The sequence below is a fragment of the Gekko japonicus genome, unplaced genomic scaffold, assembly GCF_001447785.1.
Source record: "Gekko japonicus isolate JY-2015 unplaced genomic scaffold, Gekko_japonicus_V1.1 scaffold1721, whole genome shotgun sequence".
NCBI classification, from domain to species: domain Eukaryota; kingdom Metazoa; phylum Chordata; class Lepidosauria; order Squamata; family Gekkonidae; genus Gekko; species Gekko japonicus.
The window spans coordinates 246,011-271,252 of NW_015173187.1; the positions used below are offsets into that span (position 1 = coordinate 246,011).

General features: G+C 41.4%; 1 protein-coding gene across 3 annotated transcripts in view; it reads right to left on the minus strand.

Moving 5' to 3' along the window:
- Positions 1-25,242, minus strand: part of BRD4 (bromodomain containing 4) — a 162,774-nt gene that overhangs the window by 24,994 nt on the left and 112,538 nt on the right. For 2 of the 3 annotated variants that reach the window (XM_015422605.1, XM_015422606.1), the window contains 2 exons: positions 16,624-16,925; positions 15,351-15,461 (listed from right to left, as the gene is read on the minus strand). In XM_015422605.1, coding sequence (XP_015278091.1) covers positions 15,351-15,461; positions 16,624-16,925 — 413 coding nt within the window. The remainder of the gene's footprint in view (positions 1-15,350; positions 15,462-16,623; positions 16,926-25,242) is intronic. The other variant, XM_015422607.1, reaches the window with a different exon arrangement.

Here is a 25,242-nt window from a genome sequence, read left to right on the forward strand (position 1 = left end):
AACTTTGCTAGGTATATTCCAGGTTTTACACATAAGCAACTCTCTTCTTTGCAATTTACAGGAAATGCTTGCGTACACAGAACATACGTGCAGAGAGTAAAGCCAACCTGAAACTCTAAATACTAGATTATAACTGAAAGAAGTATTTCCAACTCAACTGGCTAATGCAGGATGTTTAGAATCATAGAATCAGAGTTGGAAGGCGCCGTACAGGCCATCTAGTCCAACCCCCTTGCTCAGTGCAGGATCAGCCTGGAGCATCCCTGACAAGTTTTTGTCCAGCCACTTCTTAAAGTCTGCCATCCCTAGTTAGCGGATTCCAAAGCTGAACAACTCTTACCGTAAAAAAGTTTTTCCTAATATCTAGCCAGCACCTTCCCGCCCTTAATATAAACCCATTATTGCGAGTTCTCTCCTCTAAGTGACAGCCCCTCAAATACTTAGAGCAATCATGTCCCTCCTCAACCTCCTCTTCCTCCAGACTGAACATTCCCAAGTCCCTCATAGGGCTTGGTCTCCAGGCCCCCGATCATCCTTGTCACTCTCCTCTGCACCTGCTCTATTCTGTCCACATCCTTTTTGAAGTGAGGACTCCAGAACCATGCACAATCCTTCAGGTGCAGCCTGACCAATGCAGTGTACAGTGGGACTATGACATCTTGTGATTTGGATGTTATGCCTCTGTTGATACACCCCAAGATCATATTAACCTTTTAGGTTTAGGTTTAACTAATACCACAGAGAAAGAAAGCAAAATCTATGTTCATTTTTATGGGTATTTTTCCTCCAACCAGCACATAATTTATCAAGCCTTCCCTCCACTGAATTAAATGCTAGAAATACTGCCCCTATCCTGCTTACTGTACAACAGTTACAGGAAGGCTTCTTACAGTGTTTAAGATCTGTATGTCCCACAAACACCTTCACTTCACTCGCCTTCCTGAGATTGATAGATTTCTGGTACTAGATGGATTTCTATGTTCACTGGAGTCAGTGGGTCTAACTCTTCTTAGGTCACCTTGCATTATAAAAATTACTCCTTCTGAAGAAGCTGAGATATCTAAGCCATATCTAGCTGGATGTGGGCAGGGCCAGTCCAAGGCTTTTTTGCACCCTAGGCGGGGCTACCTTCTGCCCCCGTGCACCCAATTATGGGGTTGCCAACCTCCAGGTGGGGCCTGGAGAGAAGGAAGTCCAACTTCTCTCCCGCCCCCCCCCCGGCCAAGGTGGCCTCCCTGCCGCCTGGACTCACCTTCTGCTGGCGACCTCTGGAGCGCGGCAGCCAGCCTCCCTGGCTCCAGCGCCCAGAAAAAGAGCCGTGGCCGCCCCGAGCAGGGCGGTCACCTGCGCACCAGCCCCGACGGCCCGAAACCTCCAGGGTCCCCACTAGCCTGCACGGCTCTCCCTCTGGCCCACCTTGGCTGTGCCCCCTCCCCGCACGGAGCTCCGCCGGGCAGCACTCCAACCTCGACAGGCTGGCCGTTTTCTTTTTTTTTGTGGGCAGGGGGGCGGTGGGAAGAGGTTGCGTGCCCAGCAGGGTGACAGTTGGGGGGCGTGCGCAACTTTGCGGCACTCGGCCATTGCCCTCTCATGCCCACGGCAGCCAGGCGTGCACGGAGGGGGTGGGCGGGAGAGACAGAGAGGAAGGGCATGGGCGTCCCACCCAAACCCCCAGTCGACAATGCCGCTGCCCCGCCTTCTCCTCCTCCCTCAATCCCTCCTCTCGTCCCGCTGCCTCAGGAGCAGGGCCCAGGTGGCAAGGCGGGGCCAGAGCACAGCCCCAGCCGCAAGCGACTCGCTGAGAGCGAGCCTGCCGCCTACCCCCATTGACTGCCAGCAACAATTGCTGGGCAGGCTGCTTCCCGGGGTAGGGTGGCATCTGCACAATGAAGTGGGGAGGAGCGAGGAAAGGCGCTACCCGCCTTCATCGGCCCCTTTCCCGCCCCACACACCACATGGCTGTGAGTGGCAATGGCACACGGGCTTTTGGCAGGGGGGGGAGGTGCAGTTCGGCACCCCATCCAGGGCCGGCCGCCCCATCCAGGGCCCAGCGCTCTAGGCAAATGCCAAGTTTGCCTAGTGGGTGAGCCAACCCTGGATGTGGGCAGGAGGGGCAGGCTATCCTTGAACAAGTCATCACTTGCATAATAGTTTCTGGCTAACCTTGTTCTTATGGCTCATTTAACAAAAGCCAGCCAACTTAAAGCACAGATAAAAGGAAGAGATTTTCTTTTCCAGACAGGGAAATTCAGTTTCATTCTAACAGCTGTTTGTTGTGGAAAAGAAAGACTCTGGAAATCCCAATCTCTTCTCATGAACAGTAGAACAAAATCTTTAGATAGCTTATTTTTGATAGTACTATTTAAAATGCCTCCTACAAAAATCGAATCACATGAGATTTTCATAAGCCGAAAAAACATTTGAAAACAAGAGAATTTTCCTTACAGTTGATGCCAACTTATACAGATGGAATATGCCCTACTGGTCAGCCAGTTTCACAACTCTTTCCTGGCTTTAATTTGCTTTATATACATACATAATGCCAGATAGTATGGACCTATATAAGTCTTTGAATAGGCTGCTAAAAGAACTCTTCAGTTTCTTTCAATTTGCTCCTTTTTGAATAATAGTCTATTTTGTCTAGCATGAAAAGGTGAAAGAGAACATGTTACTCTTTAACTGAAGTCATGTCTGGATTTTGTTAAGTTTTAAGATCAGATCTCTCTACAGGTAAATTTGATGCAACTCAGACCCAGACTGACTTCTCCTCAATGTCAGATATGCCTGGCAAGGACCTGTGAGCGACCCTCTGATAAGAACAGCATACAAAGAACCTCTTCATTGTGGCACAACATTTAAAATTGAAATGGAGACTAATTTTTTATCAATAACATCAACTATACCAATACTACCTCTACTATAAAAGGCTTACAATATAGCACCTGAACATTATTTTCTTGGAAAAATGCAGCCAAAAGAGATCTATCAGCCTCCATGGCTAGTTTCAGGGGTCCCCAAGGTTTTTTAGTATCAAACCTTGTACTACAGGAAGTGCTTTATAGTGCCAGCTAGTGATACCCAAATTTTGTACAACTGCAATTTCAAGAAAACAGCATGTAATAAAAGAGAGACTGAAACCAACAACTCCCTTAGGCAAAGGAATGAGTCTTGTACAAGCAGAACAAAGACTTCAGCCTTCAACGCAGAATTCCTTGCTCATCAGAAGGGAGTTTTAAGATCTGGCCCATAGAAGCATCTCTATATTTTTTTACAGCAATGCAGAACACCACTTTTACTCGCCAAGTTGTTGCTGAGACAATGAACTTTGAAGTCTGCAATTGTTCACAGTAGTTCAGAATGTGAACAGATTGGAAAGCAAGTAGGCACCAGCCACAGAAGACATTGTACAGGCACTGCTATAGAAAGTCACAATTACTGCTCCTCCTAGTTAAACCTGCTTTAGGAAACTTTTTAAAACATAGCTTGATAAAATTTTAGCGATGTCAATTTCCAGGTAGCCAGTAATGCCTCAATACTCCACCAATCATAAGTGCATTAAAAAGCATAGCATAAAACATATGTGCAGACCATAAGGAATGACAGATTAATAACACAAGATGACAAAGGTCCACACGTTCATATGTGTGGTATGGCGCTATACACAAGCCTAGTATCCCTTTTAGCAACATTACAGTATATTACTTTTCCGAGGATAAAAAGAACTACACAACAAAGAAATGCTTTCTATTTTGCAACTGGGGAACTAAGCAGATTAAAAAGAACAGCTATGGCTGAAATCCCAACAGTTTTGAGTGCATTTGCACTTAGACCTGTCTCTACAACTGCCCTAGCAGTTCTGACTTCCAGATTGGCTCACTCAAAGAAACAAAGCAACCTTTTAAAGTCTCGTCTGAATACGCAAACTGTGCTGGGAGATGCTGCCAGTAGCTCTTATGGAGAAATAATAGATGTTTCTGGGCTACAAAATGGCTCCAACCCTCTCCATCCTCATAGAAATTACTAAAGAATCACAGGAACATGTGTGTAGTCTTTTATCAAAATCCAAACCTAGAATCCTTGTTTGTGGCAGCCATAGAGCCTGGCTTGCAAATGTGCTCAGTGTTAAAAGATATCTCAAAGGAGGCTCCCTGGATTAGTTATAAACTTTACAGTTAATGGTCAATTTATCAAAATGGAGACTCCACTGAGCACTCTCATCTGCCTATACGTTCATCTGCCTATATATATATTATGCCCTGAAAAGGTGTTTATAACAATGTCCAATCCCTCACTTTGATAATAGGTTTCACTAAGATGACAAAGTAATGAACCAGGAGATTTCTGCTGTTACAACCTGCTTCTGACTTATTGTTCACATTTCTCAAATTTTTCAACAAACACACTTCTATAGGGCATTTCTAAAGCCCAACTCATTTTAGAGTACAGTTGTTCCTGCAAATGACTTCTGCACAGTTGGAGCTTCATGATGCTGTGGTAATACTCTTACCAGATGGGGGTACCAGATTATGCAATTAGCACTTGCCCCAGGCAAATGCAGCACTGATATGGTATTTGCCATGAAGGCATGCATAATAGGTGTTGCCATAGCTGCACTGAACACTAACTGGAATGAAGAAATTCTGGCAACAAAATACTGCTAAAGTAACTTTTGAATTGGGCCTAATTGGTGGCTTAAAATAAGCCCAAAACTTTTGACAAATTTCAGGTGAGTTGCAGTTTATCCAACTAAAAAGTACTGCGATGGTAATTCACTAGTGTCATTTCTGGCAGTGTGGAAGACAAGGAACCATGTGGGAAACATCTCTCAATTTGACACCAAAGATGCAAATGTATTTGCTATATGTTCTTGTTTGTACGTTCATTAGCCTCGTCTTCACAAATCCCATAAAGTTATCTCTGTGTGTAAATAAACTGAACATGTTTTTTTAAAGGTCTTAATATTTTAAAAAGGTGAACATTCATGTGAGTACTGGTGAACTAGTGACTGCTTTGGGAAAGCTGATTCTTAAATGACTGCTACCGCTATTCGGCTCTAACTTACCACTTTTACATGTATAGATGTGCAAGCTGACATAACTATGCAATACACTACCTACCCCCTAATTAGACCCTCACCCTGAAAAAGGCAGTTTATGTCACTATGTATTGTATTTATTTGTGTTTTAAGTAATTCTTAGTCCAAATTAAATAAATTAGGGGATTGCAACCCTCCCCCAGTTATTTTTCAGTTCGGGTCTATTGGACCTGAAAATTTTTCAGTATTTCCGAAAAATCTCAGATCCCAGTACTGGTATTGGTATTCGGATCCATGATTTTTCAGAAATCCTGAATTTTTTTTTGATTCAATAGACCTGAGAAGAAAAATACCAGTTAAAATGGCTTCTCCTGCAGTATGGTTTAAAGTGCACCACAGGAGAAGCTGGCCCCAGGATCTGCATGACACGGCAGGTAAGAGAGTATCAGCTGGGGCAGCGGGAGCTGAGAGCTCTGCGCTGCCTAGGCTGTGGCTGGCTCCTCTTGCAGCTGTTTAAACCAAGCTGCAAGAGGAGCTAGGAGCTCTCAGCTCCTCCCCCTGGCCAGTCCTGGGCTGGCTCCTCTTGCAGCTCTGTTTAAACTGACCTGCAAGAGGAGCCCACCAGCCATTCGGTATAGCTGAATATACCCAAATGATCTGATCTGTATTCAACTTTTTCAGATTTTTTTGGATCAGTTTATGCAAATGCACACCCTTAAAATGAATGTTATAAACTAATGAAAAAATGACTGACTAGGCCAGCTCCTTCCATGTTTTCTTACTGCACAATACATGTAGTCTGCATTATCAGCAACACCACCCATGCTTCACTGCTCAAATGAACATATGCTAGATTTGCTTCAATAAGCAAAGGCTATTAAGTATTTTGTCAACAGCACACTAATCTAGGGCAGAGAATGCAGAGCCTTCCAGAAATACTAGAACATTTTTTAAAAAAAAAATTCTGATGGGCAAACTGGAAGACTATAGGACTGCACCCAAAGAGTGGTGGTCAATGGTGTTTCATCAGATTGGAGGGATGTGTCCAGTGGGGAGCCGCAGGGCTCGGTTTTGGGCCAGGTACTTTTCAATATTTTTATCAATGATCTGGATGAAGGGGTAGAAGGGCTACTTATTAAATTTGATGATGATACCAAGTTGGGGGGAGTAGCAAACACCCAAGAAGATAGTGTTAAAATTCAACAAGACCTGAATACTCTGGAGAAGTGGGCAGTTGCAAACAGGATACAATTCAACAAAGATAAATGCACAGTATTACATCTGGGCCACAAAAATGTCAAGCACAAATACTGGATGGGGGATATGTTTCTGGGGAGCAGTGTATGTGAAAGAGATCTTGAGGTAAGGGTGGACTGTAAACTAAATATGAGCAGTCAGTGTGATGTGGTGGCAAAAAAAGGCAAATTCAGTCTTGGGTTGTATTAAAAGGGCCATAGCATCAAAATCGCAGGAGGTCATAGCCCCTCTGTATACTGCCTTGGTCAGGCCACACCTGGAGTACTGTGTGCAGTCCTGGAGGCATCACTTCAAAAAGGATGTGGACAAAATCGAGAGGGGGCAGAAGAGAGCAACGAGGATGATCAGGGGTCTGGAGACTGAGCCCTACGGGGAAAGGCTAAGGGCCCAGGGAATGTTTAGTTTGGAGAAGAGGAGATTGAGGGAGGACATGATTGCTCTCTTTAAATATTTGAAAGGCTGTCATTTGGAGGAGGGCAAGGAGCTGTTCCAGTTGGCAGCACAGGATGGGACCTGAAGCAATGTTTTTTAATTACTTGCAGAAAGGTATTGGCTGGATATGAGGAAAAACGTTTTCACGGTCAGAATCAGCTGCCTAGGGAGGTGGTTAGCTCCCCTTCACTGACAGTTTTCAAGAAGAGGCTGGACAAATATTTGTCAGAGATGCTTTAGGCTGGTCCTGCATTGGGCAGGGGGTTGGACTAGGTGGTCTGTATGGCCCCTTCCAACTTTATGATTCTATGATTTTTAAAGATAACCCACAAAGTTCATTTACTGTTATTGCTGAATGTTCATGAATTTGTCACTTTATCTGAATTACTGTTAGAATGGCCTCTAGTGAATTCATCAAAAGCCCCATTTCCCATGTGTACAAAACCAAATTTACTCACACTAAAGACTCGGCTTGAATGAGGGGTTGATTTCATTCATACAAGGGGGCTCTTCCACTCCCCCCCTTTGCACCTTTTTAGAGGGCCAGAGGGATTGCACTTGGGGGTGAGGAGAAACTGGTAACCACCAATGCCCTGTGCACACAATGAAATGCCTCCTGTTCTTGCTTGGGGGAGAGTGGACTTTTATTTTAGCCCTGCAGAATAAAAATGATGAGCATTCACTGAGAAGATCCTAGTTTGATTATTAGAACCTAAGAAGTTTCAGTAAAAGAAACTAGTGTGTGAGATTTTTTTTTTTATTTCCAGCTGAACAGACAAGACTACTTGAAGTACATCAGGAACACAAAGTGCATTCTCAGACACATTAGGGCCTATGTAGATTTACGTGACATCTTTCTTTATATTGCTACAGACTGATTTCCTTCAGAGAGTTAGCTACCATAACTGGTAATAATATAAAATGTGATAAAAATAAAAGTTTTCCTCATTTCAAAATGTCAAGTTAAATCTACAGTTTTAGTTATTATACAACAGGTACATTTTCTGTAGCAAACCAATTTCTTTATTTCCTTTATTATTTTAGAACAAAAATAGAGAAACTATACAATTTGCTTTAAGAGTCTTTTGATTACATTACTGTTAAATCATAAGCATGCAGATAAAATATAAAAACAGATTATATAAATTATTTGTCAAGGTAATATAACTGAAGTGCCTTATAAACAGCTGAATAAAAATGACAGTAGACAGTCAATTCATTGGCAAAAGCATTTTCAGCAGTTCACACATACGAATATGAGGAAGCATAATTACAGCTTTGCTAAAACATGCAGTTATACATTTCAGCAAAAAAGTCAAGCCCCTAGCCCATCCCTTCACAAAAAGTAAAAACAAACAGGAACAAATGCAAAATGGAGAAAACAACTTAACAATGCTAAAATTAACAGAGTGTTTTTAAAAAATCCTGAACAGTATTTTTATTTAATTTTTGGGATTCACAACATGAAGTTTTTGGGTGTTGAGTGATTTGCTTGTTAGGAAGTGTTATATGGTAGGGTTTTTTAAAAAATGTTTTAATGAAAGGCTTTGGACCTATTTCTCTTTCTATTACATGAATGTCATTATTTAATTTGTTAGATAAGCACCACACCCTATCCCAAGAACATAAAGTAGGATCAACTGATAGTCATGTACAATGCTGCTGCTCAATATTATTAATCTAAAAACAAATGTTAACATTTAGATCTCAAGTTTTCAAGGATATGCACTATATTCAGCATCATTAAAAAGAAGCAACTGTGTTCAAAATGGCAGCTACTGGTGGTTTAGCTTTCAAGAAAATTAAAATATCTTATGACGGAGAAGTATAGCATAAAATAGGTATGAATAATCCCTGCTGAAATTAAATAAACTTAATGCTGTGCAGTGATCTTGCAAGCAATCTGGTATCTGCTTGCTAATCACCACTCCCATAAGGCATGGGCTATCCCAACTATTTTAACATGTCTGCACTTTGCCATTGTAGGCAGAGGTGCACTCTATTAGGAGATGAACAGGGGAAGCCCTTGCTCACAGGAAAAGCACATAATGTTCCAAGACTTGCAAAGTTTAAGATTAGGCTACATGTTAACACATTAGTTTAACTCCCTATTGTTTAAGAGGAACTTGAGCCTGAAATACAACTCCAAATGAGTGAGCATACACACACACACACACACACACACACACACAGTGTTAAAATGAGGCAACACAGAATGAAATCAGGCAGGGTCACCTGTAAATAGTTACTTCCCATACATATCCATATGGAGGAGTGGGCTATCAGTTACCTGGATAGGATACACTGCTTTCTGACAAGTGGGAGCTGTCTTTTTCAGTGCAAATGTTAAGACTAACTGGTCTCATATTAAGGAAAGACACAGTAACTCTGGAATCCTATACTTACGAGTTTCCTTATACTATTCTGTTGATACAGTTACATTGGGAAGCATCAAGCAAAGTAAATCCTTTCAGACATTTTCAAGCCAAACCACTGAATGGCTTTTTACACTAAACCCCCCATAACCCAAATAGTTTCTAGGTTTCTAGGGGAAGAGGTGTTCAAAGAGAAACTTCCAAACAAGCAGGTATTTACATACTCTCCAGTCATAGTTATCATTAAGAAAGTAGTCTACCCAGAAACTTCCCATGTTGCAAACACTTTAATCAAAACATTTTATATCCAAAGGGAACATCATTTTCTGAAAAGGTTTCCATTAGCATGGATAACTCTTAACCTATGACATTTCCCCAACTTGTAATGGCCTCTTAGAGCTGTAATTTGCGCTGGGGCAAACATACAGGTCTTCTATCATACCTTGTGGCAGTGAGTTGCATAAGTGAATTCTGTTACGCCTCACCTGAATCTATTACCAATCAATTTAATTGGGTAACTTCCAAATTCTAGTATTATGGGAGAGGAAGAAATACAGATCTCTATACATTCTGTACATCATTCATACTTTGATAAACCTTTATAATACCTCCCTTATTCCTTGTTATTTCTAAATTTAAAACCCCTACTATTTCAGCCTTTCCTCACTTGATTTTCTGCAGCCTTAAAGCTTCTATGCTACCACTTTTGAGCTGGGGGGTCACTAAAACAATACAAAATATTACAAATGCCGCTACATTGTACCTTTATATTAAATATTATTATACTGGCTACATTATTTCCAGTCCTTTCCCTAATAATCCCTAGCATGTAACCTCTCATTTTCACCACTGCCAGGCACTGACTTGATGTTTTCACTGAACTGTTTCACTAATATGCACAGCGGTGGTGAAAATAGCAAAATCTATGCTAGGGGTTTAGGCAAGGACTGAAAATGGTAGGAATCATACCAGATATCACAATGATATAAATCTATGATGCAGGCTCATTTTGCTCCTCTTGTGGATTCAGACTAGTGCTCTTTTGTATGTGTTCTGAGTTTAAAACTTATACTGCAATCCTAGATAGCGTTATACTATTCTAAATCCACTGAAGTCAATGGGCTTAGAATGGCGTAGCTCTACTTAATATTATGCTACAACTCGCCAAACTGACAGTCATGTGCAGTATGAACAGTCTCTTCAAGGAAATATGTTCCTATGATGTAAAATGAATTACATCATGTCTGCAGAGTACACTTTCTACACCCTTTTCAGAAAAAGTAGGAAAATCTGGGTATGGGCTTTCAGAAAACTTGGTGTGTTTTTTTGCTTTACTATCTGAGACTGCTGATGGGGGCACATGTGACTGAACACTCATCTACATAACCCTCTCCACCACCTGTCACATAAAAACTAGTATGTCTGTATCCTAGCAATTGTTTTTATGGAGGTTCCTTCAATTCTGTGAGCTCCCACCAACCACCTCAAGCAGAGAAATAGGTTTAGGCTGTCATCTGTTAGATCCAGGTGGTCAGCCTGTCATCTGTTATTCTTCATAACTCTGTATTACAAATACTAAATGGCACGATCCACATCCCATCAAAGTAAAAGCAAAAAACCCCTACTCTCATTATTTGAATACTTCTAAAATACCACCTAAGTGTGACTAAGGAAAAATTCTAGTTTTTAAAAAAAATTCCATATCATAATCCAGCTCCATTTATAAGTGCATGCATAATGTTGGTCAATGGTTGGTCAATGGTCCTACTTTGATACAACATACCTGATTTGTAACAGCCACAAAGAGCTGTCTGGCAGATGAACCCATGTGAAACCCATTCACCCATGTAATTTACGGCAACCTAAAAAACCCTCATTGTACCTTATTTTAACCTCACAAAATATGTATTGCGCAGAAACATTTATATTCCTGAAGAATTGGTAGAAAGCTAGAAAGAAATAAAAATGTAAGATTCCAGATTTTAGAAAAGCTAAGTGCTATTTCAACATTTGCTTTGAGATTTTAATAGTCATTCTATCCTTGCATCAGTGGCATATTAAATACTTATCCATTATATGCTATGTAAATCTTTTGCAACAGAAGCTTTTGCTGCCATCCTGCAGAAAGGAGCAGAAACGCTAATAACAGAAGTAATGCCAAAAGTATCTTGAACTAACAGTATAACACATTGTTAAACACTAGACATATATAGCTCCCAATATTAGTAGGGAAATGACCTATATCAGGCCTTGACTAATTTTCTTTGGCTGTAGGAGGCAGCCCAAAAATTTAGACTCCAGACTCATTTTTCACCCTTCAGGGTTTTGTATTTTAATGACAATATTTACTTATTACTGCTACCAAAACACATGCTACTAAGCACTTTGCAGTTTCTCATAATTTCATTCAAGGTATGATTTGACAAAAGCCATATAATATATAAATAAACATGAGGGAAACCATGGCTGTTGTCTTAATAACAGCATAATAAAATAACTGCTGAAAATATTAGATGCTGGAATGAAATTTATAGGAACCATGTCACCATGGTGCTTGGGAATTTTTGAGCCCTATTAATGAACTGTTAATGAATTTGTTTGTTCTTATGGCTGGAGTGTTTTCAGGAAGAAACTTTAAATAAGTATAAATTTAATGTTAAGTTTCCACTGTCATTACTATATTTACTTAAATGCAGAACTACTATGCCATCGGGAAAAGGAAGATGTATTTTATATTTGCATGCAAGTTACAATTATGTTCAGCAATAATTTTTTTTGGTGTATACCTTTCTTGGTGTATACCTTTTGGTGTATACCTTTCTTTTTTCGTGTATACCTTTCATACTTTCAAGGTTATCTTCATTTTGAGTAAATATGGATAGTATAACCATCAAACAAGTGTATTCATCTGCACAAGTAATGGCTGGTCAATTCCTCTAAATTAACATTTTATTCATGGCTTGCATTATTTTTCCACCTGGACCTAAATCTCTAAGCTGTTTCATATTAGAGTCATCTGCAAATGTTTTATCCTGGTTCTAAAAAAGAAATGAGTGTGAAAGAAATAACTGCATGTGTTGAAGCTTTATCTTCCTGATTTCACAAGAACAGGTTCCACTACCAAAGAGTAATTATTTTCCTTTAGGTAATTTTAAAACAGCACAATGTGTTTCTTTGCAGTGGAAAATAAGGAAACGAAGCTTTGAACTGCAGGCAGGTCTCTCCCACATCTCTCTCTCTCCTATGGATCCCAAAACCTTACCAGTGAACACTCCAACCAAAGAAAGAAGTCAAAAGCTGAAGATCTAAAGCAGTTCTATAAGGAGATAGATGTGTAAATGAAGATTCTCTAATAACTAAAAACTCATTCTGTTCTGAGATGCAAAGTGCTCTGTTGGTTTGTTACAATTATAGGAAAATTGAATTTGGATCCAAAGATGTGTGAGCATAACTCCATCACCATACAGGGCTTCCATTCCTGTTGCAGCCCCCATGCTGCCCCCCCCCAACTGTTTCTCAGGTCTGGAAGATCCTTTAGAACTACACAGGATATTGTGCTAGGGGCCGCTGAAGGAGGCATCTGAGGAAACTGGGGACTTCTCCACTCAAGCAAAACCACTATTTGGATCGAAGCCACTAATTTCAGTAACCATTTTTATACTCAATACAATACTCTGAGAGCATGACCAGACATGTAAAAACTAAGAGGAATGGGAGATGATGATTATTTGAAAACTTGCCTTCAATCCTCTGAAGTGGATATTTCCCAAAAAAAACCTGGTGCTTAGCCTGAAATATACATCTGTATTTGCATTACAGTGCAGGCACCATTTACAGACTATTCACATGAAACTGCTAGTTTTATAAACTGCAGAAAGAGTATGAGAGTTGGCCATTCTTAGAACTACAACTATCTCGAAGAATAAATGCAACTGAAGAGCAATACAACAGAGATATCAATGTAGTAGCCACCTGGCTTCAAAGAACCACCAATGATATTCACCGTCATATGCAGCTCTTAGACTGACCAAATTCAAGCCATTGTTCTGTTAACACAAACTTGTCTGGTAAATGGTAAGTTAACCACAGCCTTTTATTACCTTTTTTACTCCATGGGCAAAGACATTTACCCAAGATCTCTTTTCTCAGCAGCTGTGCCAGAGAACCCCTTCTGGCTTCTTTTAAAATATTCCTATGTTTTAAAAAGAAGTTTAAAGATTTGGCACAAGAATTTTTTTAAAAAAACAGAAGCCTAGGGGGAAATGTACATTTTCCACAGTTGTCCTTTGAAACACTCTCCCATCAACCCCAGATACTTTTTGTATTTAAAAGTAGCAGTATAAACAATACCTTTACTAGGACCACTTAAAAGGCCAGAAAGAATGACCTAGCTTTATTAGGACTCCAATGATTTATCTGGGGTCTTTCAGTAAGTCCTAGTGAAGGTACTATCTACTTCTAGATTTTTTTCTGAAGAACCAAGAAGTCTAGTGCAATTTTAAATTCACAAGAGTTTGCAAAGCATTTTAAGGATTTTTAGGTGACAACTGATGAAAGAAAATTTCTTGAAAAATTCAAGTATACATGTATCTCTCCATACTGTATCCTCTAAATGTATTATGCTCATTAGGCAGCTGGATGTACACAAAAATATGGCCCAGGCTAGCCTGATCTCATCAGATCTCAGAAGCTAAGCAGGGGTCAGCCCTGGTTAGTATTTGGATGGGAGACCACCAAGGAAGTCTGGGGTCATTATGCAGAGGAAGGCAATGGCAAACTACCTCTGTTAGTCTCCAGCCTTAAAAACCCTAAGGAGTTGCGATAAGTTGGTTGCGACTTGACAGCACTTTCCACCACTAATATACTCCAGACTACATTCATTGCTAGCAAGTACTGTGACCTTGCAGGAAAGTGGAGAGCAAGTTTCCCATTAAATTTGTTCAAAATTCAGAAATGAACATTTTGGAGGGAGCCATCTTTACATTTCAGTGTAACAATTTACTCCTCTGCCTCTATTAAGAACTACAGTTACAGTAACCCAAGCTTACAATTGCCACATGAAAGAAATTTGCTACTGAAATACCTCCCAACAGGCAGTGAAAAGAACAAAGCTTAAAAATCAAAAACAAACCCTGAGTCTGAGCCTGAAATCTGAACATAATTTTAACTCTAAAAAGTTTTTGAACTGTAGCTGCTTATCTAAACTCCTTTCACCTTAGCCAACACACATATAAAATCTATTTTTCCCCTCTCTAGGCCTAAGCAATTTCTGGAGCCCTTCTGCCCAACTAATTAGGAAGGAAAGTTCTTGCTACCTATATGGGATTATTTTTTTGTGATGTAAACTTTGAAATATGTTACATTTTTAAACATTCCATTCCCAACTGGCTAAAGTGCAAGTCAATTTTGAAACACTGATTTAATGAATAAAACCTCCACAACTTGGGTCAGTTTCTGAACTGCTTGCACTTGTAAAACATTTGCAGTCATATATATGAGAACTGTAAAACTAATAGGGCAATAGTGCAGAATTTGATTATGCCATATTTATAAGACATATTTGTTAATTTTAAGTAAGTCTGCTGTTTAAAAATGCCCCATAAACACACACACCACTTCTGGGTCCCATATAAAGAATCAACTACAAAAGGTACTTTGACCTGGAGATAATGCATACATACAGACATGGGGTATGGTGCTATTATTTAAAACATTACATTTGTGGATTACATGAAACCTGCAAAAGCTCTCAAAACTAATAGCTAACACAACTCTGCGGCAGTATACAGGAAGACGTTTCAGAACTCTCCTGCACAGAGTTTAGTCTATTCCCCCCCAAGAACTTTAGTCCATTTTTTTTACCAGTCATAATCCAAGCATCATTTGATTTGACAATTTCCGAAATAAAAGTGCTTTATAATCAGTAAGATTAGAAGACTGCCAAGGAAAGGAAAGTTTTCTAAAGCTGTGACTCTACATCATCAGACATCCTGGCATCCTGACACATATTATGAAGTGTCTCCTCCATCCTAAATTGATAAAGTCTTTCAAGTGTACCTTGAACAGTCAGAACACATTCATTATACTGCTGGGTCCAAACTGAGTAAGCTCTAAATACAGAATCTATACCATATATAAGACTGCTTTAATTACAAAGACAAAAAAATTGAAGACCAAGCCAGTACTAAAAACATATTTATTTATACAGGAAACAGGTATAGGACTGAGTCTTTAAATAATCTGCATCTAACCTGTTTCTGAATCTTCACTGTCGGAGGAGCTGGACTCACTGGTGCTCTCAGACTCTGAGGAGGAGAACCCCTTCATTTTAGAGGAACCAGCAATTACATCCACTTTCTCTGCTGCAACAAGATAATAGCACAATATTGTCATTGGAAAAGAATTTAATCCAGAACCCATTCTTGTGCTATGCAGTGCTCCCATTAAATACTCAACGTCTGTTACATTTTCCTCATGGAAAATTTCTTGCACTGGCATGTATTCTATGACATCATTCTCCTCATGCTTCTCTCTGGCACTCTCACTTCCTCCGCTGCATGCATAAGGGGTCCCTGACAAACACTGGTCTTACGCAAGTGGAACTGCTAGTTGCAGAGGAAGTAAGCACCACAAGCAAAGGAAAGCTTCCGTAACAGCTGGAAAGGAGCATATGGAGAATGATGGCTTCATCAATGATAATCTCTGTTTGGATTAAACAAAACAAGCCTTCAAAGGGGCAGGGAAATAGTGCTACTCTGCTATAATTTTCTTTCCTTGGTTGGAAATAGAACAGAATTTTCCTTATTGCACAATCCTTTAGAAACATGAAAATGTAGAATTCAAGTTATTGTAGCATTATGTTGAAAAAAACTACTAGAACTGCCAAATGTCCTGCTTGCAACAACTAGCTTGAAGTCTTTACTACTGCTGTACACCTCTCTTTAAAAGCTTTATCCTTTCTTTGAACACTTGTGAGAAAGAAACAAATACAAAACAAACATAACACTTTTAAAACTTTAAAAACTATGGAAAATAACACAGGGCCTTTGATTTACAAGATACCATCCTGTGCTGTCTTGCAAGCAGTCTTACAGCCAAAAATACTTTGTCTGGGCATGGTGAGCTTGCATGCCAAGCAAAGTTTCACAGTAAAGAATGAATGCATAAATTTGAGAAAGCAATGAAAACCGACTGTAACAGCGTCTCATACTCCAATGAAACAGAAACGTGATGTGTTTTTATACTTGAAGAAAAAACTTGCAACTGTAGTCTTAAATACAGGAACACTAAAATCCAACAGCCTGTACCAGAGGCCATCAAGATGAAGTCCAGTGTTAACACCTAACACATCTGCTCCTTTGCTATTAATCTAATCCATCATTTTTTGAAAGGCTGCAGCTCCGGAGGGCCTCTTTTTCCTTGCATGAGTCTAGAGTGCCTGAATACTAATATCTCTACACAGTGGTAAGAGATTTAACATACAACGCTGAAACGTGAAGCAACTGCTCTGAACTTGAAAGGTACCTTGAGGTTTCCTCTTCTTCCGTAGACAAGATGTTACATATCTTTCCAGCTCCCGTAACGTGGATGGCTTTAATGTCTCAAAGTCAATTTCAATCTCATCAGGATTGGAGTTTTTGAGTGAGGGTTCTCTTGACTGGATGATATGGACAACCCGACCCAGTTTTTCACCAGGCAGTTTATTAATATCCAGGCTCAACTGTCTTTTCTCTTCATAAGACATTGGCTTACATTTGTCCTCCTCCTCAGACTCATAAGCAAGAGGTGGCTTGGTGTTCTTCACAGTCACAGGCTCCTTCTTACTACTTAAAGAACAAGTATAATGCATTACTATAAGAAACAAAACAATTCCAAGATTTTATAATAAAAATATCACATTATTCTAAAATGTGCCATGAATTATATTTAATGTGTACTAACATACAGCTCCAGCAGAAGGGCCTTCTGAGAACCACAAAAGGATTCCCAAACGTCCTGATCCTCCCGTCCCCCCCAGCACCAATTTCCTACTCCCAGAAGGTACATTCTTTTCTCTTTTTTTGGCCCCCCAAAGGGGATTTTTTATTGCATTTCTATAAACTACAAAGAAAATAGGGAAGGGAATCTAATATCTACGGGAGAAAGGAAAGTTAACCACTAAAAACCCAAGTAGCGAATATCATTACACAAGCTTATAAAATGATTAATCTAATCTATTCATAATACGAGATTGAATGTTTAACTCTAGCCTATATTCCCCAAAACCCGATATCAATAACTGTTTAAGATAATCACAAAAACATTAAAAAAGTAGCTTCTTAAAGGTAGAATTCAGAGTTCCTCAGCATCTCATTTCTTGGCATTTCTTTTCCACAAATCATAGTCTCTTTTGGGAGCCGCAGCCCCCTCCAGAAGGTATATTCTTAGGGTCATGGGACCCATGTGGAGTAATAATTATATAGGTTGGGAGGCTGCAGTGGGGAGGGGGTAAAATTGCTGCTGGGGTGGGGGACAAGAGTCAACAGATCACATGATCCAACCCGTGATCTAGTTCATTTCGAAAGGAAATATAGTCTAAAGTTCAACATGAACCAGGAAATGTACAGTTCAAACATTATCTCATTCTTAAATCCACTAGGCTGCCTTACACAAGCCTACATCTCTCTCTCTCTCAGCCCCCATCTGCAATATGGGAATAACAACTGTGAGGCCAAACTCACAAGGAAAGGTAAGAATTACCTGAGATAATATATGTGAAGCACTTTGAACATTCAAAGGTGCTATAAATGTAAGGTATTGTTATTATTTTAGCTTATAAATAGAACAACCAGATTGAAAAGAACATAAAAAAGGGGAAAGGCTGATGGATAAGCATTTGCAGCAATGTTAAATAGTGCATGTGCAAATGACAGGTACTATGAGAATAAGGTAAAGAAAAAATTGCATAATAGAATATACCATTAAAGGAATTACAGCAAATTAATTATTTGATTTACCCTGAGAGCATGGGAATTAGGCCACCGCAGAGTGAGTCTGAAATAGTGACCACAATCCAGGCAGGGAAAACGCATATGAAACACCATTGCTTCCAAAGAGCAGCCTCCTTATGCCATACTAAAGTTACAGACAGTTTTAAATTCAGAGAAACGTAAAAAAATAAATAAATAAATACAGGATATGAGAGTGCCAAGAATTGTCCAGAACTCTTAATCAGGTGGAATGTTTATAAAACAAAACAAAAGTGGAGGGGAGGACTTGCAATCACGCACTTGGGGTTGAATCCAGACTAAATTTTCTGGTAATGGAAGAGGAGATGTACTTTCCATCAATCAATTTTCCCTTCCTCCTACAGACTTTTAATTTGCACCTCATGCCCCTCCTAAGGATCCCATCCTCCAGGAGAAGTGTTTAGGGAAATCAACAAGCTGCAGTGGAAGGCAGGGAGGAAAGAAAGTTCCGTTCAGATGACTGAACTGCTTTCTGTTAGCGGAAAATTTAGTCTGGCTCCAACTCATGGGCTCTATACCTAAGCACAACCAACTCCAGGAACATTCGAGAGCACTAGTCAGGGAGTAGGCTGCCTTACCCATGCCCTCAAGAGAGGTCTTTGTTGCCTATCTGAGCATGCTGTGTCAATGGTAGTATTGGGGTAAGTGACAAGAGCTGGAAGGGAGAGGAAGCAGTAGAACCACACAGATGACCAACTGAAGAGTGTCAGTTATAGGTAAACATACTGTTTTTATGCTTCACAGTCTATGTGGAGTCCCACACATGGATGACTAGTTGGCTTATACTCCAACAGGAAGGTGCTGATATCCTCAAAAGAATAAACCATGAAAACCTGCTCTATCCAAGGCTACATCTGCTCTCACTCAGGGCATCCAAGCCACAACATTGCACAATCATGGGTTTGATGAAGGGAGCTTTGACTCTTGAATAGAAATGCAAAGGCCCAGAAAAAAACTGGAAAAATTTGGGGGGAAAACATTTCCCCCCGTTTTTTTCCTGAAGCCTTTTAGTTTTTTCTGAAAAATTGGAAAAATTGATAAAAGAAAAGAAAGAAATTGATTATATATGGTATCAGATTGATCTAATTTCTGTGCACTGAGGACAAGCAAGTCCTAGGTTACAAACTGAACTCTCCAATGCAAGAACAAGATGCATTTCTTCCTTTAGGAGGTGCGATTGTCAGAAGAAAATTAAAAAGTTTCAGCTTTGTTTTTGCATGTGGTTGGGTATTCTGTTTGTAATAATTGTTTGGATACACTGTATTTTTAATATGCTAGTTGTGATAATTTCATGCCAAGTAAAAATGTCCATAGTCATATTTTATGTTCCTAAAGTAACAGAATGACTTTCAATCTAGAAAAGACAAGAAATGCTAATGTAGCATTTTAAAAAAAAATTCCGAAAATTTCCGTTTCCCTCAGAAAAAAATGGGTTTTTTCCAAGCTTCAAAATTTCCAGAAATTTTACATCTCTACTATTGAAAGCTTATACCATGAAACTCTTATTGGTCTCTAAGGTGCTAATGGACTCAAATCTAACTGTTCTACTGCAGATCAACACTGCTCTGAAATTATCAAGCATGGGTAAGAGGACCAGATTGCTGCTTTACATTAGTCAGTTATAGAAACAACCTGGAGAAAGCTGAAAAGGCAGCCCATACCCTGGTTGAATAAATTTTCATGCTAGCAGCATGCTGTTTTGCCAGCTCAAAGAAAATGGTAAACCACTGTCAAGTTCTCTATGGGGGCTGAAAACCCTGTTTAGGATTACCAGAGCAAGTGAAGAGATTGCTGCCCTTTCTAGACAGGAAGTGAATGCAAACAGAGCAGACCACAAAAGCAGTTGCGCCAAAAGTTCAAGAAACCACTGGATGTGACAAGCTGATAGTTCTGATAAAGAAAACTGTCTCTCTACAACCCCACGGAAGATTTGCCCATGAACAGAATCAATGATTACAACAATACTGAATCCACCGAAAAAGCACCAGATGAGATTTCTCTTGACTGACACAGAGGCTGAGGGAGACAAATCAAAAAGATTCTACAAGAAGCCAATCATCTATGTAAGGAAAAAGGAATTTGGTCTTACCTGTGAATTCCCTTTTTTAGTGCTTCTGGGGTGGGGTGGGGTGGGGTGGTTTGACTGATGGGACAGTTCCTCCACTTGGTCAGCAGACAGTATTTGTACAGAATCATCACCAAGAGAAGGAGCTTCCCCCCAGTTTCCAGACCAAGCCTGGAATCTGGAAAAGCCACTAACATAACTGGACTAGAAAAATACTAGAAACAAGAAAAAACCACCAAGAACTATAATGACTAAAGAGAAACCCTGAGAAAACAGGACAGAGAGATTCCACCAGGTTTGAACTGCCTGCATTGGTCTCCTGATGATGTCCCTCAAAACAGGTATACTTACAGAGAGGGTAAAGAGACTGCCCCATCTCAGAACCACTAAGGGTAGGAATTCACATGTACCCAAGGGACCACCTTTCCCCACATGTTCTCCAGAGAGTACTGCAATCAGGATCCCAACATCGATTGGCCCTCCCTGGACCCAAGGATGCCAGGCTGGCAATAACCAGGGCCAGGGCTTTCTCGATGGTGGCTCCTCTTTGGTGGAATGAGCTCCCAGAAGAGTTCCGCAGGGCCTGCAAGACAGAGCTCTTCCACCAGGCCTTCAATTAGGAGCCACCTCCGATAGAGAACCCTGCTCCCTGAAGCCACCAGAACAGTCTGTGCCAGCTGCACAAAGGATGGAATACTGAAGGTCGACCACCATCATTTAATAACCTATTAGTGTCATTAATGTTAAAACCTTTTAATGCTGGAATGTTTTATATGGTTTTAGGACTATTTTAATTGCTTACTCATGTGTTTTTTATTCTTTTATGTAAGTCGCCCTTGGTTGGGGGGGCAGGGTATAAATCTGATAATAAAATAAATAAATAAAGACAAAAAAACCCTTTTCTCTGGTGATTCCATGATGGGGCAGCCTAAACATCTACTTCTGCTTCATTGACTATGCTAAAGCCTTTGACTGTGTGGATCACAACAAACTATGGCAGGTCCTTAAAGAGATGGGAGTACCAGACTGCCTCACATGTCTCTTGAGAAACCTGTATAAGGGTCAAGAAGCAACAGTTAGAACCGGATATGGAACAACTGATTGGTTTAGCATAGGAAAAGGAGTACGACAAGGATGTATATTGTCACCCTGCTTATTTAATATATATGCAGAGTACATCATGCGAAATGCTGGCCTGGATGAATCACAAGCCAGAATTCTCAACATCAAAAAAACTAAGATCATGGCATCCGGTCCCATCACTCCTTGGCAAATAGAAGGGGAAGTCGTGGAAGTAGTGACAGACTTCACGTTCCTGGGATCCCAGATCACCGCAGACTGTGACTGCAGCCATGAAATTAAAAGACGCCTGCTCCTTGGGAGGAAAGCGATGGTGAACCTAAACAGCATGATAAAAAGTAGAGACATCACCCTGCCAACAAAAATACGCATGGTCCAAGCAATGGTATTCCCAGTAGTCATGTATGGCTGCGAGAGTTGGACTGTAAGGAAGGCCGAGTGCCGAAGAATAGATTCTTTTGAACTATGGTGCTGGAGGAGACTCTTGAGAGTCCCTTGGACTGCAAGAAGATCAAATCAGTCAATCCTAAAAGAAATCAACCCTGACTGTTCCCTGGAAGGCCAGATAATGAAACTGAAGCTCAAATACTTTGGCCACCAAATGAGAAGGGAGCACTCACTGGAGAAGACCCTGATGCTGGGAAAAATTGAAGGTCAAAGAAGACGGGACGGCGAAGGATGAGATGGTTATACAGTGTCATAGATGCAACTAACATGAAATTGAGCAAACTTCAGAGGACGGCGGAAAACAGGAGGGCCTGGCGAGATCTTGTCCATGGGGTCGCGAAGAGTCAGACTCGACGTGCGACTGAACAACAACAACAACAAATGGTGGGATACAGCCTTTACATTTAACTATCTTTCCAAATGTCTGGCCTGCTGACACAAATTAGTTAATGTGACAATACTTAGTAAAAGTATGTTATTAGCTTTCACATGGCTACATAAGCATATTGTCTCAGTGGAACTATAGCTCATGTAGACTGCTGAAATGTCAGTGCTGTTCAGGTCTTTGTGTCTCTTTCCCAAAAAAGGTTTTATCCTTCTCCTTAACCAGGATAGTATCCTGAGGTTCTCCAAGCAGGGCCGGCTCTTCCACTAGGCCAACTAGGGTGACGGCCTAGGGCGCAGATCTCCAAGGGGCGCAGTGAGGCTCCTGCCGCCGCACCCGCTCCACAGTGTGCCCCTTCCCGCCAGCTCGCTTTGCCTCATGCCCCCGCCTCCTCCCTCCTGCTCAGCACGCTCCTTCCCACGGACTTGCTTCGCCTCGCGCCCCCGCCTCCCCCCTCGGACTGTCTCCTCAGAGGCCACCCGCCACTTTCCCGCGTTGGACCATCGGCGAGAAGAGCGACACCCCCCTCCACCAGCCTGCTCCCCCCGGCAGCCACAGCCTGGAGTGACTCAGGGGCTCTTGGCTTGGAGGTGCCGCTCAGCTTTGAATTAAATTGGCTGCCCGAGAAATGAGCCAGAGCGGGAGGGAAAGGTGACCGCGGTGGCAGCGGCTGCAGCAAGGAGAGGAGGCAGAAGTGCCTGTGGGCAGTAGCGGGCAGGAAAGCAGACTTGCTTGGCGGTGTCGGTGGTGCCTTGACTTCTCCCACTCGCCCAGGCAAGTTTTGGGGGGAGGGAAGTTGCTTGCTGGAGGCCAGTCGGTGCACGTGTCTGCTTTTACCCCTTTGAAGTTAAGCAAAGGCTTCCCGGTGCGGTGCCAGCTGGGTGGCTTTCCTTTTCCCCGTACTCAAGACCACAACTGATAATATTTAATAGTACTCGCGTGTATCCTGTTTATAGCAGGGGTAAGGGTCCTGTGCTCAGAGAATTGTGAGCTGTTTTCTTTTTCTTTTGCCCCTCCCTCGCCAGTCACAAAGCCTTGCTCGCTCTGTCCCTAGGAAAGAACGAAAGAGGCCGGTGGGCATTAGAGGGAAGAGCCATTTCCAGGGAAGAACTTCCCCCTTCGTGGACAGCGGGGGGGGGCATCCCTCTCTCTGAAGTGGTGTGAAGCGTTCAGATGAGTCAGGTTGGACGTGCAGGGGCAGCATTTCCAAACTCCCCCTTTGCAGTTAAAAATAAACATTGCCTCCTGAACGCCTCCTGCTAACCATTTTAAAACTGGTCTGACAGGATCTGCCCCCCCCCCCAGCTTGAAACTCAAGCAATGAGCATTTTTAAAGCGGTAAATAGTAATATGTACATATAAGCAATAGCCATCCCCTCCCTTCCTTTCCCCCACCCCGGGAGAGGCCCTTTTCTCCCTCCCCAAAACATCTCTAGGCTACACAGCATTCTTTATCATGCCACGGATGAACTGCCCGTTTCTATGGTCTACTGCTGCACAAAGCAAACAGGGGAAAGGAATAGGTACAATACTTCCCCATCCCATGCCCCCGGGTTTAATAAAACACTCAGGATATTTGCATTGATCCACCACATCCCTCTGACTTGGGAAGTCCTTCCCCCTGGTGATCCCAGAGATGTGGAAATTGGCTGTGCTTTATGCACTACCATTGGAATGGCACTCTGCCCATGCTCAGGAGTCCTTCCTTCTTTACTACTCTTTCATATGCTCCAAGTGTTGAGGTCCCCCGGGTTGTTGGTTTTTTTTTTTTTTTTAAAGGTTTGAGATCCTCAGCTCTGATTCAAACCCGGCTTAGTTTTAGCGAAACCAGATGAGGAAGGGTACAATGGGTTGAGTCCTCTGGGTCCTAGAGCCACCCAGATTGTGCTAGGGGCAGGAAGTTTGTCTTCTGACAACCAATCTGGGGAGCAGGGAGCTTTTTGGGGTGCATTTGTGGGGAGAGGGAAAGAAAAAAAGGTGGTGGACTCAGAAGAACAACCAGCTTATCTACAGACATGAGAGATCAGTTCCCCTGGAGAAAACTGAAAATTTTTCTTTAACATACATGTGTGTTAAGTTACTGCCCACCCTCTCTATATATTTCTTTGTATCTGAAGAAGAGTGTTTGTGCACAAAAAAGCTCATCTGTTGATCTTAAAGGTGCCACTGGACTCACGCCAGGATTTGCTGTTTGAGTAAAAGAGTTTGTTGTAGATAGTGTTTCAGATTTTGTTGCAGAGTTTGTTGCAGATATTGAGCTTTAAGCAAACTGTGATTTACCATTATGTCTGAATGCAGCTTTCCATTCAGGCTAAGAACCAAACTATATGATGCACTTTCCCTGGTTCTGTTTGCTGGTCAAATAAACCACCGTACTCTGGGAGTTTCTTGATTATTAGGTCTGTGTCAGAGTCTTGCAACAGATGTGCCTGAAATGGAAACACTAAAGAGACTTAAATTTCAACATCACAATTAACAGGATTTTTCAAAATGTTTTGTGATTTGTGTTTTTCTGTCTGAGAGAGAAAATCAGAGATTGTATTACTTTTTCTCACAATTTTAAAAAAGAAATTAGCAATGTCAAATTTTGTATTTTTCATTCTTCCTAAAATGTATTTATGTTTGAAAATTGGTGGGCGCACCGGGGGAGGGGGGGCGCCAGAAGGTATCCTCGCCTAGTGTGCAAAAAAAGCTGGGGCTGGCCCTGTCTCCAAGTAGTTTGGATTTTGTGAAAGAGTCGCTGAGCAGGCAAGAATGTGAACCTGGATCTACTGCGCAGCCAGACATTCCACTGGTGGCTCACAGAGACTTGTACTGCAAACTGCAAGGAAACTGCCAGGAAGGCTCCAGACAAACCTGCCATAGTTTCCCCCCCCCCCTTTAACTCTTTAGATCTGCTGCTTAACTGTTTGTCTGCATGCATACAGCCCTGGAAAAAAGTTGCTGATGGAGACCTGCTTTGCTGCTGAGAACACTTCTGAGTGCCACCTCACACTTATTGCACTGGTCTCCATAGAGACCATCATAGTCTATGAAAGAACTGAGGGCACTTGCGAGACTGTCAACCAAGGGAGTTTTAAATTTTCCATAGGTGTAAGTGTGTAACATTTAGATGTGGCTTGCTGATTGCCTTGCCATTAATTGCCACTGTCGATTCA